The 22,245-nt window shown below is 39.9% G+C and overlaps 1 protein-coding gene across 1 annotated transcript in view; it reads right to left on the bottom strand.

Annotated features, from left to right (window-relative positions):
* COL9A1 (collagen, type IX, alpha 1) overlaps nucleotides 1-22,245 on the bottom strand; it is a 55,094-nt gene that overhangs the window by 28,066 nt on the left and 4,783 nt on the right. Inside the window, exons 5-18 of the mRNA XM_014936974.1 lie at nucleotides 18,097-18,493; nucleotides 13,805-13,882; nucleotides 13,171-13,191; nucleotides 11,915-11,989; nucleotides 11,336-11,371; nucleotides 11,164-11,226; nucleotides 9,039-9,092; nucleotides 8,395-8,430; nucleotides 5,930-5,953; nucleotides 5,558-5,611; nucleotides 3,877-3,930; nucleotides 2,145-2,177; nucleotides 2,005-2,061; nucleotides 1,223-1,276 (exon numbers count right to left, since the gene is read on the bottom strand). Of these exons, the coding sequence (XP_014792460.1) occupies nucleotides 1,223-1,276; nucleotides 2,005-2,061; nucleotides 2,145-2,177; nucleotides 3,877-3,930; nucleotides 5,558-5,611; nucleotides 5,930-5,953; nucleotides 8,395-8,430; nucleotides 9,039-9,092; nucleotides 11,164-11,226; nucleotides 11,336-11,371; nucleotides 11,915-11,989; nucleotides 13,171-13,191; nucleotides 13,805-13,882; nucleotides 18,097-18,493 (1,036 nt within the window). The remainder of the gene's footprint in view (nucleotides 1-1,222; nucleotides 1,277-2,004; nucleotides 2,062-2,144; nucleotides 2,178-3,876; nucleotides 3,931-5,557; nucleotides 5,612-5,929; nucleotides 5,954-8,394; nucleotides 8,431-9,038; nucleotides 9,093-11,163; nucleotides 11,227-11,335; nucleotides 11,372-11,914; nucleotides 11,990-13,170; nucleotides 13,192-13,804; nucleotides 13,883-18,096; nucleotides 18,494-22,245) is intronic.

The raw sequence follows: 22,245 nt of genomic DNA, 5'->3' as shown, positions 1-22,245 counted from the left end.
CCAACCACGGCTAACCCGTACCAACCACGGCTAACCCGTACCACGTCTCCTGCTCTCTCACCACAAGAGGTGCATTTACTGCTCACTGCTTTCTGTCACCATGTCCTGCCTGAAGTCACATTACCTCCTCAGAACATAGACAGATACTTGTTTAGGTTCACATTCCATTCAACTATTAGAGAAAAGGGTAATTTCAAAGCAATCCCAGTATAAAAAAGAATAATGATACTTTAATCTGTCTTTCCTTTTTTTTTTTTTTCTTGATGTTAATCTCTTTAGGTTGTCTTGTTTTTAGAATAAAAACGTAATGAAGGTATACTCATAGATGTGAATGGACTGGATATGCTAGTAGCTCTGCATGACAGTATCTCATTGCACTTCAGAAATTTTTGAAAACTAAAATGGCCATATCTGGTGAAACCCCTATGTGATTAGATGATAACCTCTCTCTCAATAATACTGAACACTAATGGAATGACAGTACTTACCGACAGTTTAATTTGCAAAAAGGGATTTTGGAGAATAAGGCAAGTGCTTAACATTCAGGAAAAAAAAATGTGAACTGTTTCTAATAAATTAATATTATTTTCCATATGCTTAGGAATAGAGAGCAGGGTGGGGTTTTTTAAAAAAACAAACAAACAAACAAACAAACAAAACCCAACTTTCCTTTTTTTATTTTTCCTCCAGCATTGAAGTATTGATCGAGGCAGCGCAAATCTTCTCAACTTTTCTTACAAATATTTTAATACTAAACCAGGTTAATTCAAGTTAAACACCTTAAAAGAGTTCACATTTCAGTGTTAAACCTGAATCAGACTTGGCCTCTTTACTATAGTTATAATATTTCTTGTCACAGAAAAATTTACTTGGTAAATCCATAGAATTCTCCTGCATTTAAATGTTTGGCAGTTTTCCAATTAATAACTTTTACTCCAATTTTTGCCCTAAGTTCCATATTAATTAAATTGAACGATATCACAATAAAAAGCAAGAGAAGTATGACTTCTGCATCATAATAAATACAGAGTATAGGTGAATGAAGAATAGAGTTATGCCTTTGGCTAGTCTGGAGCATTAGGATATGTAGTATCTCTTCATGTATTCTGGTAAAACAATTAATAGTTCTAACAAAATATAACACTGTTTTTGAAGAAGAGGCTAAACTACTATTAGCTTGCTAAAAACAACAGCAATTTTTCCTCTGAAGTTTTTTTTTTACCTTATAACCTTGTTTTCCTGGTTCACCAGACTCTCCTTTTGAACCTTTCTGTCCCTAAAATAAATGTAAAAACCAAAATAAATAAATACATAAATGGAGATTATTCTAAATTAAAATACTGGGTTTTGTGAAACTGACACAGACTCCTCAGAACAATCTTGCTGTTGGCTCTGCAATCCCCACTGGCCATGGCTTCCTCACCTATCTAGAGAACACCACTTATTAGGTATTGTGTTCAAGAAGATCTGCTCCTCGATCTAATAATGCTGCATTTCTAGGCACATTAGGATTTCTTCTTATATTACCCCATAACCATTTCCCCAGGCCAACAGTATTCCTAGAAACCAGCAAAGAATATGTTAAAAAAAAAAAATCTTAGAGAAAAATAAAACTCCAAAAGTGTTCATTTCAATTTAGTGTGTTATAGGTCTCCCAGGAAGAGAGAAAGAAGAAAAAAACCTAAGGATTTGGGGGAATATTTAGAGTTTCCAGAGTCAGATGCAAATGGGCCAGAAAGTGAGTGGAACAATCCTTCACATGCTCTAATCCTTTCAGGACCACACACAAATTTTACTCTGAAGATTACAGCAGCAGGAAGAGATTTCTACAACAAGAGGATATTTTGGCAGTCGGAAGTTGAAATAACTCTAAGCATCCACACTAATACAATGTATTTTTAAAATTAACAGTTAAATGCCCTTCTCTCAAGCCAGCAACTACCCTCCCTGGTGCTTTGGGACAGCACTGGTGTAAGGAATGCTTGAAAAAATGGATTCTCTTACCTTCATTCCCATTAAGCCAGCATGTCCTGGGCGGCCAGGTGGACAGGCATTGGGACACTGGAGAAACATCCACATAATTAGTACCACATAGGTTGAATAAGGTTGCCTGAGATTATTTTAAATGTGGACAACTATCTTACCAATGGGTCACCATCTTGCAGGCCAATTGTTCCCTAAATGAAATGAAATTAATCAAAGTCAGTAAAAGACAAATAACGAGACCTGACTCATTAGACAAAACAGAAAATGCTACTATCTGAAGTGGGAATCAGAAGCATAACCACCCAAAGCATCGCAAACATGGAAAGCACCTGAACTGTAGGATTTTTTTATAGGATTGCTGGTGCCTGTAAAATCCTGTCCTCTGACTAAGATGAACTTTTCTGAAAAGCAAAATATTTCTTTTGTTTTTTAAGCCACCTGAAATGTATTTTCTATTAAAAATAGAGCAAATATATCCAAAGCCCATGAATTTCCAACAAAACCCAAGACAATTTCTGTAATAAGGATAACTTTTACTTTTCCAACTAACTACCACTCAGCAAAAGGTCAGATCTTTACAGAGAAAAAAATCTTCCCACACCACAAGTACTGGTAGAGGAGTGAGATGTCTGGCAGTTAATGGAATTGCAATAAACTAGAGATCAGTGCACAATGAGATGGACTCAGTGGGGGGAAGAGCATTCCTCATATTAAATCAAACACTTGATGGAAGTTAATGGGGGGCTTATGAGGCACAACAGGGAAAAATACGATTTCACAGCAAGCAGCTGGATTCTGTAAAGCCCAATGGGAGACAGCACACTGTTTCAGACAGTGGAGTTAGAGTTTAAGGAATGAGCTGATCTCCTTTTATACAGAAGGATTTTTAAAAAGCTGAGGGTATGTTTGGGTCCATAATGTCATCAACTAGAGCAGGATTGTGGCACTTCAGAAATCTAAAAAAAATAAAACTATTGAGGAACAGGAGCAGCTTACGGCATTATTGAGAAGTCCTTTTTACTTGTTTCCTAAATACTCTTCTCCACTTTTCCATACACCTGATTTTACAATGCCTCTGCCAATTCTCTGGCAACTTTCATGAAAACAAGAAACATAGCACAGATAAAGCATCTGGATTCAGGGTCTGTCCAGCAAAGGAACAGTACAGCTTTTAAAAAGAGGTTAGTATGACATGTTTCCCAGTGGTTTGCATTTCACAGCACCCAGCCTTCGATGTGCCTGCCAAACACTCCGTTTTATCTCTCTGGGCAGGTAAATAGCCACAGGACAAAGGCGTCACACACACCCCTCCTCCCAAGAGGCTCAAAGAAGACAACCATTCCCCTGGAGAGGCACAGAACTGCTAAAGCTTTCTTCTACCCCTTGCGAGTAGCAGGCCTGGTTGCAAGAAAGACATTAGAACTTAGCCCACCTGGGAGCACGCTGACTTATGAGCCAAATATTAAATTTTTCTCCCCCTAGAGAAAAGTCTGCCTCTGCTGAAGTACTACTGGTGAAGGCCAACAAAGATTATATTTACAGTAAGACCAGAATGCACAGGGAAGTTTAATACCTGTAAATGTTACAGTTTAATTGCAAAAATGGGAAGACATCATGACAGAAGTTGCACAGTTTGCATTTTAAACTATCTTTTATAACTTCTTATATAACTTCTTTCTAAATGAAAGACCAAATGTTGATAGGATTAAATGAATTGTATTTCAGGCTTTGAACAGAAGCCTCTAGACATTATGAATTAATACATCCTGCTGAAATCCTAAAATTGGTATTCAATTCTAGGGCTGAGCTGTAGGACTTGAGGAGTAGTTTTGTTCAAGCAGCAACAATATATAATTCGGGCATTAGCACATATTAAAGGAAATCACTTACCCGAGGACCTGGTAGCCCTGGCAGCCCTGGTGGCCCTCTTTTTCCTGGATCTCCCTAAAAACAAGGTAATTTTCTTGATTCATGGTAATAATGAAAACAAGCAGTTACATATTCATATCAAACAACAACAGTGATAAATGAAGTAGCTACAGAACCTCAGCCTATGACATGGCTTCCATAGGAGAATGGGAGCCATGTTGTGGAATAAGAGTCACAAAAAATAAACAATTTTCAGGTACTTTAGAAAGCTGAAATATCTGACCACAGGATTATCTGTGCGCTCCTCTATCTCCTAGCTGCTAAGTTCTGAATTAAAAGAATCCTAGTAATTTGTAAAAAAGCATGCAGCGGAGAAAATCCCCTTTTCCAGAGCCCAAGATGAATTTACCAAGTTAGAAACTTCTGTTTGTGAAGTTTTGGTGCCCAGTGCTTTCAGAAGTAAAGACAACACAGAACCTCAGCAAATTATTTTTTTCTGAACGCTTTCAATTACAATAATTTTATTGTGACAGGGACCACCTCTTAACTTAATACTGTCATTTCAATATTATATTTGACATGTTATTAAATCAAAAATGAAATTAAAAGGATGAATATAGAAAAAATATTCACTAATTTTCACAATGCATAAATTATAGAGCCATATGTTTAAAAACACTGAAAAGGAATATTTCTTTTCCACACAATGAGTCCCACAATGTAATTACACCTTATCACAGTGTGTTGTGGAGGCCCATGATATAAATGTATTCAAAAAGGGATTGACTACATTAATGGAGGATAAGCTTATATATAACTTTGGAAAAAGGGAGAACAGATGCAATTTCTGATTCAGGCAGCCTCTGAACTGCCTATTGCCAGAATGTGAGACAGTATGACAGAAAAATACAATTTTACAAATAGCCTCTATACTTCCAAGGTATCCATTATTGTCCTTACTACAGACGAGACAGTGAGCTAGACAGATCATCTTCTGAAACAAATTGGCAGGCTTTAATATTCTTTTTTATATTTGTGTATATGACCAAGCATAATAGACGGGGAGAGGTATGCATTAAAAAGGAGGCTTCACTGAACAAAACTGCAATGCTATTTCAGACTTCAAGTAACAAATTAACAATTGCTTTCAATTTTCATGCCAGTGGTAAAGGATGGAGCCAAATGTGACAGTGTGCTGAAAATGCACAGTTTAGCAGTAAGGTCAGTAGGAGGAGTCACACTGAAAATGAGACTAAGAAGAAATACTGAATTGCCATGTTCACTGATTTGCATATGGAAAACAGAAATAGTATGTGTAGAAGTACCATAATGTGAGAAGACAGGAGGAAAGCTAAAGTTCTGCACATAGCGTTAAGTTTTACATTTCCTGTATTTCTGGCAGGTTTGCTTTTTGATTTCAGCTTTGCTTGAAAAAGAGGAGGAGTATGGAACACTATATGAAACATTTAATTCTAACCTAATGGGTGGCCCTGACTTTGTGATATTAATTGTTCCTTATTTTTTATAAGCTTCAAACACAATCTGTCCTCCACCAGCGATCACTGCAGAGGAAAATATATTTTCAAGTGCTGTTATATTCCAAATAGTGTTTAGATGGCACAGTAATTATTCATTTTTTTTCTATAAGTACCTTCTAGTAATTGAATAAATCTACATTTTCAGCAAACATAGTAGTACTTACAGGTGGACCAGCACGCCCTACTTCCCCAGGAAGTCCTGCTGCACCAGCTGGACCCTGTAATAACCAAGTTAAATAGTATTTTTAGGCTACACAATACCTCTATAACAAGCATCAAAGGAGTGAGAACATGTAATTCTCTCAAAAAACAAACTTTCAGAGCCTTCAGACACCAGTATTCTTGCTCTCTATACCATAGATCTAAGCAGCCTCAGCAGTAACTGAAGAAAGCATACATAATAGACACACAACATCAGGATTGAAACAGTCTCTTTTTTTTACTGAACTACTTTTCATAAGAGTATAATAGCTTTATTGAACATTTAAACAGATTCACGGAACCATCTATTTACAAATATTCAAAATTATACTTACAGGTGGTCCAAGAAGCCCTTTACCCTGTGAAATATGAAAAAAGGTCAGAAATGTGGGGAGGATTCCACACCTCTTTTCTGAGGTGCCAAGAACAGAGTATTTGGGATAAAAAACCTGATGTTTGATTCCACAAAATAATTTTGAAAACTTGTTTAACTAATGTCAAATGTTAATTTTGTTATTAGGTAATCAATATCAGCAGAAAAAATAAATTATTAAGTTGCCTTGCAGTAGCATTTATTTACACATATTTACAAACACATATACTTCCACAAAGCAATGAAGACATTAAAGTCTTTGGATTTTTCTAGTTATTAAGTACCATGAGAAACACACCCATGCTATAATAATTTCCTTCTAACAGTGCATTTAAATTGCTAATTAAAGAGATTTTGTTTTCTTTTTGCCAGTGCTTCCTCGAGGTCTAGATCCATTAAAATACTGCTTTTTGGTAATCAGAAAGACCACCAAACTGCTCCTGTTTACATTTTCAATCAGTTTCTGAATCATTTTAATGAGAAGTATCCAAGATACAAATATGTTTCTGCCTATTTGGACACAGGCCTAGGAGAAGGCAGTCCCCCACTTTGCCCCTTCCATTGCACCTCCTCACCCTGCTAATTAGGACTCCTAGAAGCAGGGGCTGTCCCCCAGCAATCCATGCCTCCCCCTTTCCCAGCTACTCCATCCTTCTGGCCATGAACTCCCTGCAAGCAGACCAAGCTCCAGAGTCGAGAGCTCCAGGGCAATTGACCAGTGAGGACCCACACAGAGCAGTTAGTGATCATCAATGTGGACCTACCGCCATCCACCACAAAGAGTCACAACTTTGGACCAACAATGGTCCAAAATCTTATCACATTTATTGCTTTTACAGTGTCAAAATAGTCACAAAAGACCTGTATCAGTTAAGTGCTGCTCTGACTGGAATCAGCATTCTACCCTGACAAATTGGTCCAGTTTGCTGCTTTCCCATAGTAACATCTCTGCTTCTAAGTCAAGATTAACCTTCTTCATGTATATTTTATATACCTACTTTTTCTGAAAGCTCTTAAATTATTCATTCTCACATTAGCCTGTTAATGGTGAGGTAAAATCATGTATATTTTCCCCAAGTCAGCTTTTATTTCAGTTGACAGGCTAAAATACTACAGTATTTTAACCTAGTATTTCAGTAATTCATTTTTAATTCCCCTTTTTTTTTCCTCTCCCTTAGTAGTTCTTTTCATATACACTTTTTCCCGTACCATCTGAGTAACATACCTGACAAGAGTTAAGCTATACCTTCATTTCAGATACACATTTTACAATGCAAACGACCCAGAAATTATATTCCCATTTACTTGACTGCAAAAAATTAAAATAAATCCCTCAAGCCCCTAACAGAAAAATGTAGGCCTTTCAGTCTACCTAGCAGCTACCTCAGTTCTGCTATTTTCTGTGACTAAATATAGTTCATATATTGAGTCTATAGATTGACCAGCCACTAGAAAAATATTACCTATTTTCCAGGTAGGAAACAGCATCCACGAAAATTAAATGCAAATGTCCACATAGAATGATTCAACTTAGACTTGAACATGTCTAGAATGTAACATCTTGAAGAATAACACTATAATTTCCTCTCTGACCAAGTATCAAAATTATAGTTTAATATAAATTTAATGGAAGTTAATGGGTCAGGGTCAAAAATACAAAGATTCAGTTGAAGATACAGAATTTCACATCAAGGTGTGTGATACCAGAATACAATGACTCTTCTGTTTAATTCCATTAATTTCTCCAAAAATAATCTAATTTTTAATTAAATTTTAATCATATGCAGCCCTATCATGCCGGCCATCTTGCTCCATTACTCATTTTCCTTGAGATTTTCACTGGTTTCCTATATAACCTAAGTATCTACATGCCAAGTATCGTTCACTTCTTCAGCCCTGTAAAATTCCTAAAATTCTCAATTATTTTCAGCACCCAAAGACAGATGTTAAACCCATCTACATGCCAACTGGAACAGTAATCTTTGCATGTTATTTCACATCTTTTTTTTTTGTTTTCATACAGGAACAGCACAAGTCCCATACGGCATTTACACTTCAGATATCCCATCTAAACACATGGCAAAGAGCTGAAACAGGAACAACTGTAGACTAATTTATGCAAATAAAACATGGCCTCTCCTGTCTCTACAACATTTTCACAAAGAGATGGAAAACAACCCTAGGCTTGTTTTCCAGAACTTGCAACCACATCACATGTACAAATCAAACATGTCCTTTCCGTAACATCTGCACACTTTGATATAAAGACAAAAAGGTTGCTTAACGTACTACTTTACTATTTTATGCATTCTTTGAAACCTCAGAAATAGCTTCTGACTTTTCTTCTCTTATCTTTAATGGGAAGAATCCTTCATATCGATATTGAAGGTCTAAAAAGCCTCTTCATATACTAAATGTATTACTTACTGGAAGTCCACGAGCACCTGGCAGTCCTGGCTCACCCTTTAAAGGCAAAAATGGAGATTTTCAAGAGGTATTAGCATAAACTTTTGTAAACATACTGGAAGATGCTCTCAACTTTTTGGAAGGTATCATTTAGTGGATATATTCTGCAAGTATTATTCACTTTATTAATGCTATGCTGCTTTCAATGAGACTTGGTAGAAAGGAAAAACTTTCTCAATATTTAAAAGATACAGCCTCAGGCCTTTCTTTCCCCCAGAAAACCTAACTCAAATATGCTGGTTACTCTGATATATATTTCATTTGGCACACTGCTGATGAAGTCAGGTTTCACTGTTCTGGTTCCCACTGCATATTACTATGCCATAATTACAGTACAGTAAGATGCAAAAAGCTTCACCATGACTGAAGATGCTCAACCTTAATGCCATCAATGTAATGCCACCACTCCTTACTGCGGGCTGGGGGAGTGGAAATTGCTTTGTACTGTGTGAAAAGGGCCCAATGGGTCTGTATTCCACAGATGTTTACATGGTTTTATATTTTAAGAAAGGCTGCAGCATCTCATTAATCCTACTTCACACCAAAAAAAAAAGAAGAAAAAAAACCAAACCCAAACGTAATTTCATGCATAATTTTGTTCTTACCTTCTGTCCTTTTGGCCCTGTGACTCCACGAGAGCCATCAGGTCCTGTGAATCCCTTTGGAAGTAATGTACACATGTTAATGCAAAGGTTATGTTGTTTTCGTATTCAGACAAGAGAACATTCTGAAACATAGAATAATGAAGCTATTAAATGAGATAAGTTACTGCAGGAGAACTACAATACCACACACAGATAGAACTGATAACAAATACCAGTGTGGTATGTGTCATTCAAAAATTATTCAGTAAAATCACTATTAAACTAAGCACATGATCTCACATGATCTTATATCCTCTCAATGGGAGATTGATGAATCTAGCTCATGGCTCAGGTTAAAAACAGCAAAGGTTAGTATTTTCCATGTCAAATAAATCATTCATTGACCAAAAAAAATAAATCAACAAAGCCTCCGGGCTGGATTTGAGGTTAGTCTTTGAATCACACTTGTCTATCTGGCTAAAATTAAAAAGCAATCATTATAACTATGAATACAGTCAGAGTTCTTTTGTTTTCTTTTGTTTCCAAAATTTTAATTAGCTTATATGGCTTAGAAAATTCCAGATATCCATAAGAAAAGCCTTGCTTTTACATTTGTCCAATACTTTTCTTTTTTGGTACACTTCCAGCAACTCAGTGTTCACCCAAAGGGATGTTTTCTCTGACAATTTGCTTTCAAAAGCTTACATGATCATTACAGGCAATTACTGCACAGTATCCTCACTCAGTCTATTAAACCTGACACTGAAATAGTCTGTGAAAGAAAAATGAGATTTAAAAAGTCAGAACTGCCTCACCAATTAGACATGGAAAAAGGTATTATAAATCTAAAACCCCAATTAAAAGTTGAATGCACAGTGGAAGGACAATAAGGTCCCATGTTTTGTCTTCCAGTGAGAATAAAAAAGGTTTTCCATCTGAGAATGCAGTAGTCTGTAATTGAGAATTACAGTGTCACTCATTCACTAATATGAGGGAATGTGCAAGTGCAAACAAATGTCAAAAGCTGAGCTCAGTTTAAAACATTCTGTTTGCCCTGATTGTGTTATCATGAATTCTGGCAAGGACACAAAACCATGCCCTAAGTGAAAATTAGAAGAGGCAATGATTTTTAAAGATCTGCTTATGGATCTTTGACATGTACAAATGGGTTTTGGACCTGTATTGTTTTTAGGAGAAAATGAAGCGGCATGAGATGCCACTCACATCAAGCCCATTTCCTCTTACAGATTTGAAATCTGAACAGTTTAACTAAAGACTTTTTCAGCTCCATGTCAACTAAGTCTCTTTTCAAAAGCACATTAAAAATGAACCTCTAACAGTATTGGAATTTTCAATAAATATTAGGATTTTTCATTTCTAAAATTTGCGAAATTCTCTAATATGTGGGTTTGTTGAATATAATCTTTATTTTTTATGTTTTAAACTACAAAAAGTATTCTACCATTTATGTAAATTAAACATAAGCTTGCCTACCTGCTGGCATAAGATCTAAGTACTAATGCAACCATCTTGCTTCATAGCAAGAAATGCTTTCAAACACTGTTCTTGAGAGAAATATGAAGAGTTTTCAAAAAACGTATGAAGGTGTTTTTATTGCCAGTAATTTATTCAAGAGATACAACCTAACAGGTCACCAACACTAGATGATGTTGAAACTTTATTCTTCTATATTATTTTCCACAGAGAAAGGAAGATACATCAGCAGGTACAGGCTCTGCAGTGGCTGAAGCCTGGGAGGTTGCTGGGTTTTTTTTAGAATCATAGAATAGTTTGGATCGGAAGGACCCTCCTGCCAGGCCTGTGCTTGGGTCCCCCCTCTTGGCTTTCCTGCATTTCGGGGCTTCCTGAGGCTGCTTCCAGAGGACACTGCCCTCTCCAGAGCAGGGGTGGCCTCATCGGACAGCCCTTGCTCTTTTCTTCAGCTGGCACCAAAAGAGCATCTTCCAGCTTGGAGAAAACTGCTGCTCCCCCATGTGTGCCACTGGCACTCACTGGCAGCTGCAAGGAAGCCAGAGACCTCAAAAGGAGGTTATGCTTCTCCAGCAATAGACTAAACCCAAGTATTTTTCAAAAAAAAAAAAAAAAAAGGAAATTAAAGAAATCAAGAAATCAAGTGTGTACTCACATCAGCTCCTGGCTCTCCAGGCAGGCCAGGGGATCCTGGTTTGCCTGCATCCCCATCTGGACCCTTCAAGATTCAAATGGGCAATTAAGCATGTTTCAGAGAGGGAAGCAGAAACAAAACTCAAAACCTCTTCTCTCGCAGGGGCAAATGCAAAGTAGCTGAAATCACTTACCGGTGGACCAGGGGGGCCGTTCGGACCTCTCTCCCCCTAACAAGATATGAAAAGGATGGTATTAGTCAGAGCTACAGTGACCTTTTATGGTCCCTTCTGAAAAACACTGATTTGCAGATTATCAGGAGTAATCCCAAACTGATTCTTATTGTAGGAAATTAATATTAAACCCAAATGATCTCTGTTATAGACAGAAATAATCACAGAAACTTCTGACAGGAACTGGAGGAAAATACATAGTCGTTCCTACCAGGAATAACGCCACAAATCCTTGTCGTGCTTAACTATGCGTGAAACTACGTAATCCCATTTGATATTAGAATTATAAATCCCCTCCACCCCATTACAGGCAAACAATCATAGCATATAATGCTGATTACATAAAATAATCTTGTATTTCCCGTAACAGAGATAAACTGAAAGGCTACCTTCTCCCCCTGCCCCAGCCTGCTACAGAACACAAGACCTATCAATTCCTATGTGGATCTGCAGCAAAATTCTAACTCCTCCAGGTCAAATACTGACAGTGAGGACTTGAAGTATTTTCTGTTCCCTAGGCAGGGCATGGGAAACACTTACATCTATGCCATCAATACCAGGAACTCCTGGTGGCCCCGGCGGACCCGGGGGGCCTGGTGGACCGGGGAGACCTCTCTGACAAAGAAAAAAAAGAAAAAAAAGAGGCAATTAGATCCTGGCAGACCTCCCAGGGCCAGTTGGGGGGGACCAGCACAATGAGGGCTAGGTGGGGGAGGCTCAACTCCCTGACCCAGCAGGATCTGAACAGCAAATGGCAACGACAGGGTGGCAGAAATTTTGAGTGATCTTTGCAAACCAAACACTGAAATGTACTAAGGTATTATAATTAGTCATTCAGCCAATGCAAAGGAGACAGTCTTCCTAAGAAGAAAATGTAAAACAACCCTTTCCCTGCTTCACTGCCAGGCCCTGCGGTTTCCCCTCTCCTCAGGACTGCACTGGCATCTACCGAGGCACACTCTCACAGCACCGGGTCCCCTGGGGGAGGCGGGAGGCGCCACCGGCCTGTGGAAACGGAGAGAAGGGCTTTTACAGGTCTCGGTCCCTATAATGGGGGGCTCTGTTCTCCTTGAAGCGAGCCCTGGCCATGGCCCCACAATGGTGCTTTGTGAGCAGGCGGCTGGCCCAGCAGGGTCCTGAGCTTGGCCCTTGCTCCCCCCGGCACGGCTGCTTCAGACACCTTTCCCCCCCACACCAGTCCTCCCAGTCACAATCCGCCCAACGGTAGTTGTAGATGGAGCTCAAGCCCCACCATCTCACCAGGTGCCTGCTTAATGCCCACTAGGCAGCATCACAGAAACACAGAATCGTCTGGGCTGGACGGGACCTAAATTTAGGACCATCGAGTCCAACCATTAACCTAGCACTGCCAACTCCACCGCTAACCCACCTCCCTAAGCACCACGTCTACCCGTCCTTTAAATACCTCCAGCTGTGACCATTTAACTTCCCCAGGCAGCCTGTTCCAATGTTCGATGACCCCTTTCTGTGAGGAAATTTTTCCAAACATCCAACCTAAACCTTCCCTGGCACAACTTGAGGCCATCTCTGCCCGTCCCACCTACAGGCACAGGCGCACGGCCGTCAGCCTGCCCTGGCCAGGAGCGCAGCAGGGGCAGCCACCGCCACTGAGGGGGGGAACGGGCCGGAGCCCCTCCGGCGGGTCGGTGCCGGGGCACGGGACCGGGGCCCCTCCGGCGGGTCGGTGCCGGGGCAGGGCAGAGTGCGGCCTGCAGGCCCCCCTCACCCGCCCCCTTCCCCTGGGCACGGAGAGCCACCCCTTCCCTCACACTTACCTCGATTACCGTCTGGCTGATCTGCGAAGGAGAAAAAACAGAGTCAAAACTCGGAATGAACTTACTTGAGCCAGACAGAGGCAAACAACCTGCAGGAAAAGCCCCGGCAGCCAGAGGCCGCGCAGAGCCGGGGCCATGGCGATGGGGGGGACCGGCCGGCGGCGGCTGGGGCGGGCGGCTGCCGAAAGGTGGGCCCGGCGGCTGCAGCCCCTCAAGGCGGCGGGCGAACGCCTCGGGGGAGGGTCGCGGGGACTGGGGGAAGGCTGAAGGCTGGGAAGGGGAGGACTGAATGCCAGAAGGCAGCGCCTTAACCCTTTGCCCTGCTGCTGTTCTGGTGGGCACCCACCCCCGCCTGCCCACCGCCCCCGCCACGGGTTCCCCGCCGTCGGGCTCCCCGCTGAGGCGGCGGCCGCCAAAACCCCCGGGCGAGGCAGAGCCGCCGGCCGCCTGCCCCGGGAGTGGCTGTGGGGGGGTGAGAACGTCAGTCACGGAAGGGTTAAAATGAGGCGGCTGCTCTGGGGAGGGGTGGGTTGCTAAAGGGACCCAATTCCAGGCAGGTATGGTAAAAACAGGCGTTTGGGGCCAGAAATGGAGAGTAAGAGCGAGTGTCCCGCGGGCGGGGTCGGGGGCTCACCCGGGCCGGCAGCTCCCCGCAGCCTTCGCGCTGGGGCCGCAGCGGGTCGCAGTGAATCACCATCCACTGGATCTCGAACTGGCAAAGGAGACAAAAATCAGGTTAATGCAGGTCGGGGGGGTGACACTGGTGCGACAGGAGGGTCGGACGGTGGGTGTTATTTAATGACAGGAGCCGGGTCTGTGCGGGAGAGCTCATCCCGCAGCTCGGCTGCCCCCGGGCTCCCCCGCACCGTCCGGATAACACACACCTGGGACATGTCACACCTTCCTCTGCTCCGAACGCTGGTGTTTGGCGCTGGGAACCAACACAGGATTAATGCAAACCTCTTCTCAGAAGCTGCAACTGAAACTTGATGCGCTATATTGATTTAAAAATATACCCTCTGCAGAAAATTACTGAATAGGTCAAACATACAGCTTCAGAGGTATAGCCATTGATATATAATGCATCACGTGGAATTTTAAGTACCAGAAGTGTATTAAATCGTGCATATTTATTGTACCTAGGGTTTAAAGTCTTGGGTTGTTTTCCCTTCCCATCACACATAGCTTGGTTTATGAACCACTAATGAATGCTTTCTCCAGAGATTTCTCTGTTTGATGATAAAATTCAGAGGCTTCTATTCCTTTCTTTTCATTATAGATGGCTGAGGAGTTAGAGGGGGGAAGAAAGGTTTGGGGTTTTTTTTCTTATTACAACATAGAGCCCCGGTATTGAAAAGACTCTGACCTCATTTTTCTGAGAAGCTAAAAATAGAAGTGAGTGTCAGGGGGCTTTCACTTCTTATTTCTTTGCTTCTCTGAGCCTTTCTTCTTATTCTGTTGAGGTAAAGTGACTCGCTGCCATCCCTCCCACTATATAATGTCTCGGTGCTGCCTGGCTGCCTTCTGTGTTCCCTCTGGGATATCTCATTGCTCTCTGCAGTCCCAACCCATAACTGATGCGAAAGGCAGTCATTCTGAGATGCTTTCCCCTCCTGCCACCATCCTTAAATTGACTTACTTGCATACCAACTACTAGAGCTAATAAAGGCTTGGAGTCTGAAGTCAGAGTGTCCAGAGTGCTGAGACAGAGCACAGGAGGCAGTACCCTCCTCTCTTTTACCTCTTGTCTGACACAACTGTCTGTGAGGCAACTCTCTACCTCCTTTATCCAGTTCTCGTTTTAAAACCTCTCCCAGTCCTTAGTAATAGACAACTGAATGTCATAATATACATATAAAAGAACTGAATGTATCCTGTAATGTAAATACTACAAGGCAGCAATACAATAATAAAAATAAAAGACTATCCAGAATCTGAAGATGAGGATTCTTAAAAAGGCATAAGAATGGGATCCAATGATACCTGTATGATAATCTGTTTCTTACTGTACATCTAGAGTCTAAGTTCTGAGTGTCTACATTATTCACCTCTAAAATTCCCTTGCAGAGGGAAAGAGGTCCATAACCGGCTCTAAAGCATTTTATAATCTATTTCTGATTTAAATAATAGTTTATTTCTGATTTAAATTAAAATAGATACGGTTTTAAGTGACAGAATTTCTACCTTTTCAGTTTTACTGTTTAATAGCAAATTAAAAGTATAATAAACAATATTAAAATTTAAAATTAAAACAATATTAAAATTTAAAAGCCATTCATTCAGTACAAACATCATCTGTATGTAATCTGAAATCGTGTGATTCCACATTTCTTTCCTCAGAACACCTCCCTCATTCACAAGACCGAATGAGCGAGGCCATGGAAATAGTTCCCATACTGCAGAAACTGTAAGTTTGGAAGTAAATGAGGCAAAAGAGAAGATGTCATTGTGGAAAGGGCAGAGATGCCACTGAATGAGCCTGCTTTTGCATCACAATTCTTACATAGTACTGAGAAACTGTTTAAGTCAACATAGCTACATTAGAGGGCATTCTGCATGGGGCAGGAGGAGGGAACTGGATGCCTCAAATGGAGTATCTGGGTACAGGTTATGCAAAAGGGCTGATCAGTAACAGCTGTAACTGAAATTAATGGTCTTGAGCTGTGCTTTCAACTTTAGACATGGTACAAAATCGTAAACACTGAAAAAATTACTTTTAAGACTTACTACCAGCAGCCAAAATCTGCATCAGCACATTCTGGGGTTTTTATGTAGATAATCATTGCCTCTTTTTTGTCTTTTTGTGTGTATGTGTCCGGTATTGGCTTCTGCATACTAAGGTGAGAAAAATTTTAGGTGATAAAACATCTTTTAAGTTTGTTTTGTTCAAGATGGGATTTGAGTTTTGAGCATTCAGCAAGGGCTGGTATCTCAGGAGTTTAAAACACACAAAAGACATCTGAATAAATGAGGCAGGCATCCTATGCAGAAAAAACACCTAGCTTTATTTACAAAACACTGTGCCATAATGTGAATGTAAAAGGAGTTGAAATAATTTAAACATCAGTTTTAATTTAACATTTCTTAGTTCCCAGTTGTTTAGTCAGGCAGCATTATTTTTTTAAAAAATAAACTGTGGTTTCTCTGTAAATTTCTTGCTTAGAGCTTTTGTTACTGTTCTGAGGCTATGTAAAGTAAAAATTGAGATGAAGCCTGTCTGACTTTTGAAAATGAAAAATAAAACTCTTTTGTTGGCAAGATAGTAAGAGGTGTTACTGGCCTCCCACTGATTTAGGAGACATGAGAGAAGGGCAAATATGTCCTAGCCTTGCTGTCAAGATACCTTTTTCCTCACCGGTGTTTCACAATGATCTCGTTGATTGTGTTAAGCTGATTTAAAGGACGACACTATTTGGAAGATGTCTCATGTAGATGTTCTATTGATACCAATACAAAGTGGTACTAAGGATGAAGTACAAAGTTCTGACAAAGTTCTCAGAAATTAACCTCAGATAAATCAGGGGTAATCATAAATAAAAGTTATTAAAATGTAAACTTTTAAGACTTATAGGTGTTTAAGACCCATAGGTCGATATTTCTGACATCTGTTTTCCAAGATTCCTACAGGATTTCCGTTTCACAGATAGAATTGAACTAGCTGTGTCTCTCTCTTCACTGTCTCCATGTGCCCCGCGGGGCTCTTGCTGCCTGGGGGATGACTCAAGGGAATACATCCCTTCAGGAGAAGCCCAGTTCAGGTAAGCTACTTTCAGGTGAAGGTAATCAAATAATAAAATCCCTGAGGTTTTTCATATTCAGTTTTCTTTGTTGAAGGGGCACAAAAGCATTCAGTGTTTACCCTGTGTCACCCCCAATGTTATTTTCTCCGCCAAAACAACTCTTCTTGCAGTGCAGTAGCTGAAGAGGGTATTTTCGGCATTAAATCCCCTAACAGGATATAGAATAAGCATTTCACTGACTACTCTGGCTACACAGAAGTAACATTTCACAGTGAGTTTAGGCGTCTACTGCAATACACAGGGGAAGTTAAGTATCTATCAAAGGGATTGATGGCAGCCGTGGTATGGGGGTGGGATGTCCTGAGCTAGCCAGGAGAAGGTATTGTGGAAATGACTGGCCTTTATGTCTCAGCTCTGCTGGGCCCTGTGCTTGGGTTGGATTTAGTCTCTGATGCTACACTTATCTCTCCTAGGATTCATAAACAAAAACCTGCTTTAAGAGTTCACTGTCTATTCCAGATCAGTCTTTTTCAAAGAACTCAAGCTAATTCAAGAGGAAAAGTGACTGTTAACGTGATCATATCAGGTAGCACAACGAGATTAGAACAATCTCCTTAGGTATAAGATACTCTGATTTAGTGCTGAGATTTAAACATGGGTCTGGTTTTTCCTTGTGAACATTAGAGTAGATCAAAAAGGACCTCCATCAATCTCCCTGACAAGAGATATTTCCTTTGTATTAATGGTTGAAAATATCTCTAGCTGATGGTCAGTGCATGCGTGTGAGAGAGGGGGCCCAGTTCTTGCTCAATGAATGTTTTGCTCTCTTTGGTGGCAGGTGCAGCCCACAAATCCATGTCCTGAGGACGTCCTTTTAGACCAAGCTCCCATACAAGATAAGCAGAGGAACACCCAACTGATACATCCAGATGGAGCAGAATCCAGTAACAGAAGCGTGGATATCTGAGAAAGTTCAATTGTACATGATCTGGGTCATCTCTTACCTTACACAATATATATATGTGCAAAATTTAAAAAGCAAAGCTAGTACTTACCTGCCAAGGATTTGGTATTTTCTGCCATTTCTGCTTCCAGAAAACATTTGAAGATGCATTCCACAAAAAAAATTCTAAGTATAAAGATCCTGTAAAGCACTTTTTGCAGTAATAAATATTTTGGAACTTACCGGAACTGAAATTTCAGGATTATTTTTAAGTTTTCCAAGCACAGCGAAACCATCAACGCTGATTTTCCCTTTTGGTTTTATGTTTAAGGTTTCTATTTTAATACAGTCAATAAAAAGTGTGACACTGTTTGTTTCCACACTTATCATAAGCTTGTGCCATTGGGAGTCAAACAAGAAAGGCAAATGCAAAAATGATGCAGTTTGGAGACTTCCATCCACTCCTTTATAAGAAAACTCCACACTTTTCATTTGACCATTAAGATTCACTCCAACTTGTTCGTTCCCTGAAGAATCCTGAATCTGCCAAATAGTCCAGTATTTCTGAAGTGTGGCCCCAGTCATCCGAAAAGTAGTTAGAAAGGAATATTCATCGGGCAATCCATTGGAATATATGGCACTGTGTAGGATCAAAATACAGTATATTTGTTATATATTTGTTCTGAAAAGCTCTACATATCACCACAGGGTAAAGAGGAACAGTTATGCAATGGAAACGTATCTCAACCATGTTTTTATCAGTGCTCTTCTGCATGCAGAGTCCCAAAATGGGATGTCCTTTTGAGTCATTGTTGTTGCTAATGGCAAAAGGAACTGCTTCAGAATGTGGGTTTTTCCAACATAGTACAACATTTATGAGAACCTTTCTCAGTGTAATGGATGGAGCAACTAACAGTCTCCTACTTCACATTTAGAAAGTATAACCTAAAATTATGCTGTTTCCTACTCTTAGACTTAGAAAACCAGTCAACATAGTGTGATTTTACAATTGGCCAGGTAGATAGTGCAGATCTTATTTGGTTTTGAAAACGTAATAATGTCTTTTGCAAATGCAGTTTTTTGTTCAGCCTGACAATAGCCAGTTTGTTAATGTATTACCTATTAGTTCAGCAGAAATCATTCAACAAATCATTCATAGACAAATATATGAATAGTAAGAATCCACACTAAAAATTTATTATGTCCTGCAACGTTCAACCACAAGACTATAAGTAGCAGGGAACATATTTGCCATATATAAAATGTTTCATTATTTTGTAATTCCTATAACATGAGATTTGGAAACCCAAACAAGTACTACTGGCTGTGTTGCTGTGCAAAACATTTTTTATATCAAGTATGTCAGATTTTAAAAATATGCCTTTTCATATTCTATGAGTTGTTAAATTGTAGTGTCATGATCCGGTTGACACCAACACATTATTTGCCATCTATCCACATTTAAGAATAGGTTGTATTTGAATAAATTTATTAAGTATGGAGACATGCAGGGCTACTTTGTCACTAGCTTTCATTAGAATAACTTCTCAGATAAGTTTGCATTTTGAACAAAGATTGTTTATGAGTGGCAGATCAATCCTATCTCAGCACAAATTTAGCCGTCATTAGTGAATCTCAGGCCTTAGGCTAAGGGGGAAAAAAAGGGGGGGGAGGGGAGTGGAATAAATTAATTCTTATTCTGTATGCTTGATAACTACTGATTAAGGAAAAGAGTACTTCTAGATAAAGCCTCCAGAGTTTGTAGGTTGATGTGTCAGTGTCCAAAGCTGTAGTGCAGTCACATTCCAGCAGGCGACGGCACAGCCTCAGCGAGACCCCAGTAAGGACCAGGGAGAGGCTGGCAGCAGCAGCGGCAGCTTTGGCTTATTCATAAACTACCCAGGCTGCTGCTCTTTCTCATTTTTTCCCACAAGCCTTTACATACACCTGAAAGCTGGCGTATGGGGAAGAGAAATTTCATTATGCGAGGTGTGGAGACACAAAGGGGGAAGAGGAGGTTCCTTTCCATTATCTTTAAAATGCAATTTGCTATGACTTGTGTCTCTGCTGACCGCAGATGCAGTAGTCTGTCCCAGCTGCCTTTATCTGATCAGACTTTATCTAACTTGTTGTGTTATTTTATCGTTTTGTTTCAGTTTGTATCTTGTCATCTTAAAATGCATGGACACTGCACCTTTCCTCCTGTTCTGAGTCCACTGTATGCTACAGTTCCCTGTCCTTTTTTGTAGGTTTCTAGCTGACATGATATATTTATATATTATTTCCTGCTCCAGGAACTCTCTCCCTCTCCCCATCCAGACACATTAGACACTTAGTAAGCTCCTGATCCAATTCAGGGTCTTTTATAGCCCTCTGTGTTCCTCTTCCTCCATAATATCTCTTAAGCAAGTATTTCTATGTCCTCTGCTGCTAAAACCTTAGCTCCTCTGAGTCATTTATCCCTTCATGTGCTGAATCCCACTGTTCGTTCTTGCACAACAGCTGGTTTTACTACAACCCTATTGAAGGAGGCACTGTTAAGTAATCTCTTAACTAGGTGTCCAGGTGACATCCCACTTGATCAAGTTCAGTAACTCTAGGGAATCTGATGTGCTGAGCTCTGCAGCGAAAGGCAGCATTGCTGACCCCAGAGCCTCTGAGGAGAGGTTTTCATTCTTTCTCTGCACTGATAAATTTCACTGTCATGGTTAAAATGTCACACACATTCTCACCCCACCTCATCTGACATAACTATACTGGGAAAAAACCCCAAGCAAATAGCCAAAAATACTAGTAAATATACACTTTTCAATTAGAAAATTGCCTATACCAGATTGGTAACAGGATTCGTTACACCATATTAAGCTATAGCATTAGTCCTTTACAAGCCATCATATGGGTCCTCCTTTTTTTTCAGAAATTTAAATGGAAAAGAAATATGTGAACTTTTTCAAGTGATATACAAAGAAGAGAAACTGTGTAAGAGATTCTGACGTTATTAAGAGAAAAATAAATTATAAGACATACAGACAGTAAAGAAAAAAAATCAGTGCACAAATATGGACAAATATTTAAATTATTAAAAACTTTTAATAACCAATCAGAAGTACTTCTGCCTTTGGACTAAAGACTCAGTAGCAGTAAGGCGACTTAACATAATGAAGCACAGCACGACCCATTGCCAGAAATGTACTCTGCAGGGGCCTGCTACTGTGAAAGATTTATACCTATAATTACACAAGTGAAGCAGAGAGAGATTCTCATCTCAGCTACTCGAACAGTAATGAAAAGCAATTTCATTGGCTTTAGCAGTGTTTGTGTATTTCAGTTCAGTACACAGCTTTTCCCAAAGCCTGTGATCTTTACATAGGCAAAAACCCTACTGAAGTCAGCAGCTTAAAATGCTAAATATAAACTAGGGCAAATTTAGCAATAAACAATTATAGAGAAGTTATTCCTTCATGTTACTGCAAAGTGAAGAGTGCTGGATTCTGTAACCTTCTTGAACAGCCGATAGCTATATAAGCACTTAAACTATTTACATAAGTTATTTTTAACATACATGTTTGCAATTGCACTGATTTATGGAAGGAAATCAAGCCATTTTAAATTTAGAATCAGGCAGATGAGCGAAGGAAGAATTACTATGCATAATTATTTCAAGAACACAGGCCAAATTCAGTCCTGATCCATTTCCTACCCACTTAAAATTGCCAGGGATATAAGCCATCAGACTTTTTTTTAATTCATTTTTCTGTCTTAAGTTTGTGAGATAGCTGTCTAGTCCTGCTTTCCTTGTGTACTCAGACTATTGTAACTGCTTTATGTGTGAAATGAGTGCAAGATCAGGTATTTTTTCAGATATTTGAGTCCTTGCTTAAGTTTTTTACGTACAGTTGGGAGGTGGGGTGTAAAACATTTGTAATTCATCTAAGGGAACTTCTGAAACACTATTGTTTTCTTTTAATCCTTTTCATAAATACCTAAAAGTCTTATTTATCCCATAGCTTGGGTGCTTGCCAAGAAGACTTCTTTAAGATTTCAAGGCTAAATCCTACCAAGACATCAATATAGCCAAGATAAATCATCTAAGTGAGCAGTGGAAACCCTGAATAGTCCCAATGACTTCAGGATTCACCAACAGCAGCGAGTATTTTAAAAGATTAATTATGTATTGATTTGAATATTACAAAATAACTGCTTATTTTCTTAAACCTGTTTCTTTGCAAGGCATAAGCTATTGCTACAGAAAAACACGCCTATGTCAGCCGCCCAGCTGAGGAAAACACTGCTGCCTATTTTTTCCAAGCTCATTTAAGTTTTGCCTCACCCATCTCCTGGAGAAACAGGAGCTCGGACCGTGGAGGCAGGAACCCGGGGTGCGCGCCCTCC

This window comes from Calidris pugnax, unplaced genomic scaffold, assembly GCF_001431845.1.
Source record: "Calidris pugnax isolate Ruff unplaced genomic scaffold, ASM143184v1 scaffold12, whole genome shotgun sequence".
Classification (NCBI taxonomy): Eukaryota; Metazoa; Chordata; class Aves; order Charadriiformes; family Scolopacidae; genus Calidris; species Calidris pugnax.
The sequence above is the reverse complement of the archived record's forward strand: the minus strand, read 5'-3'. Positions and strand labels throughout refer to the sequence as shown.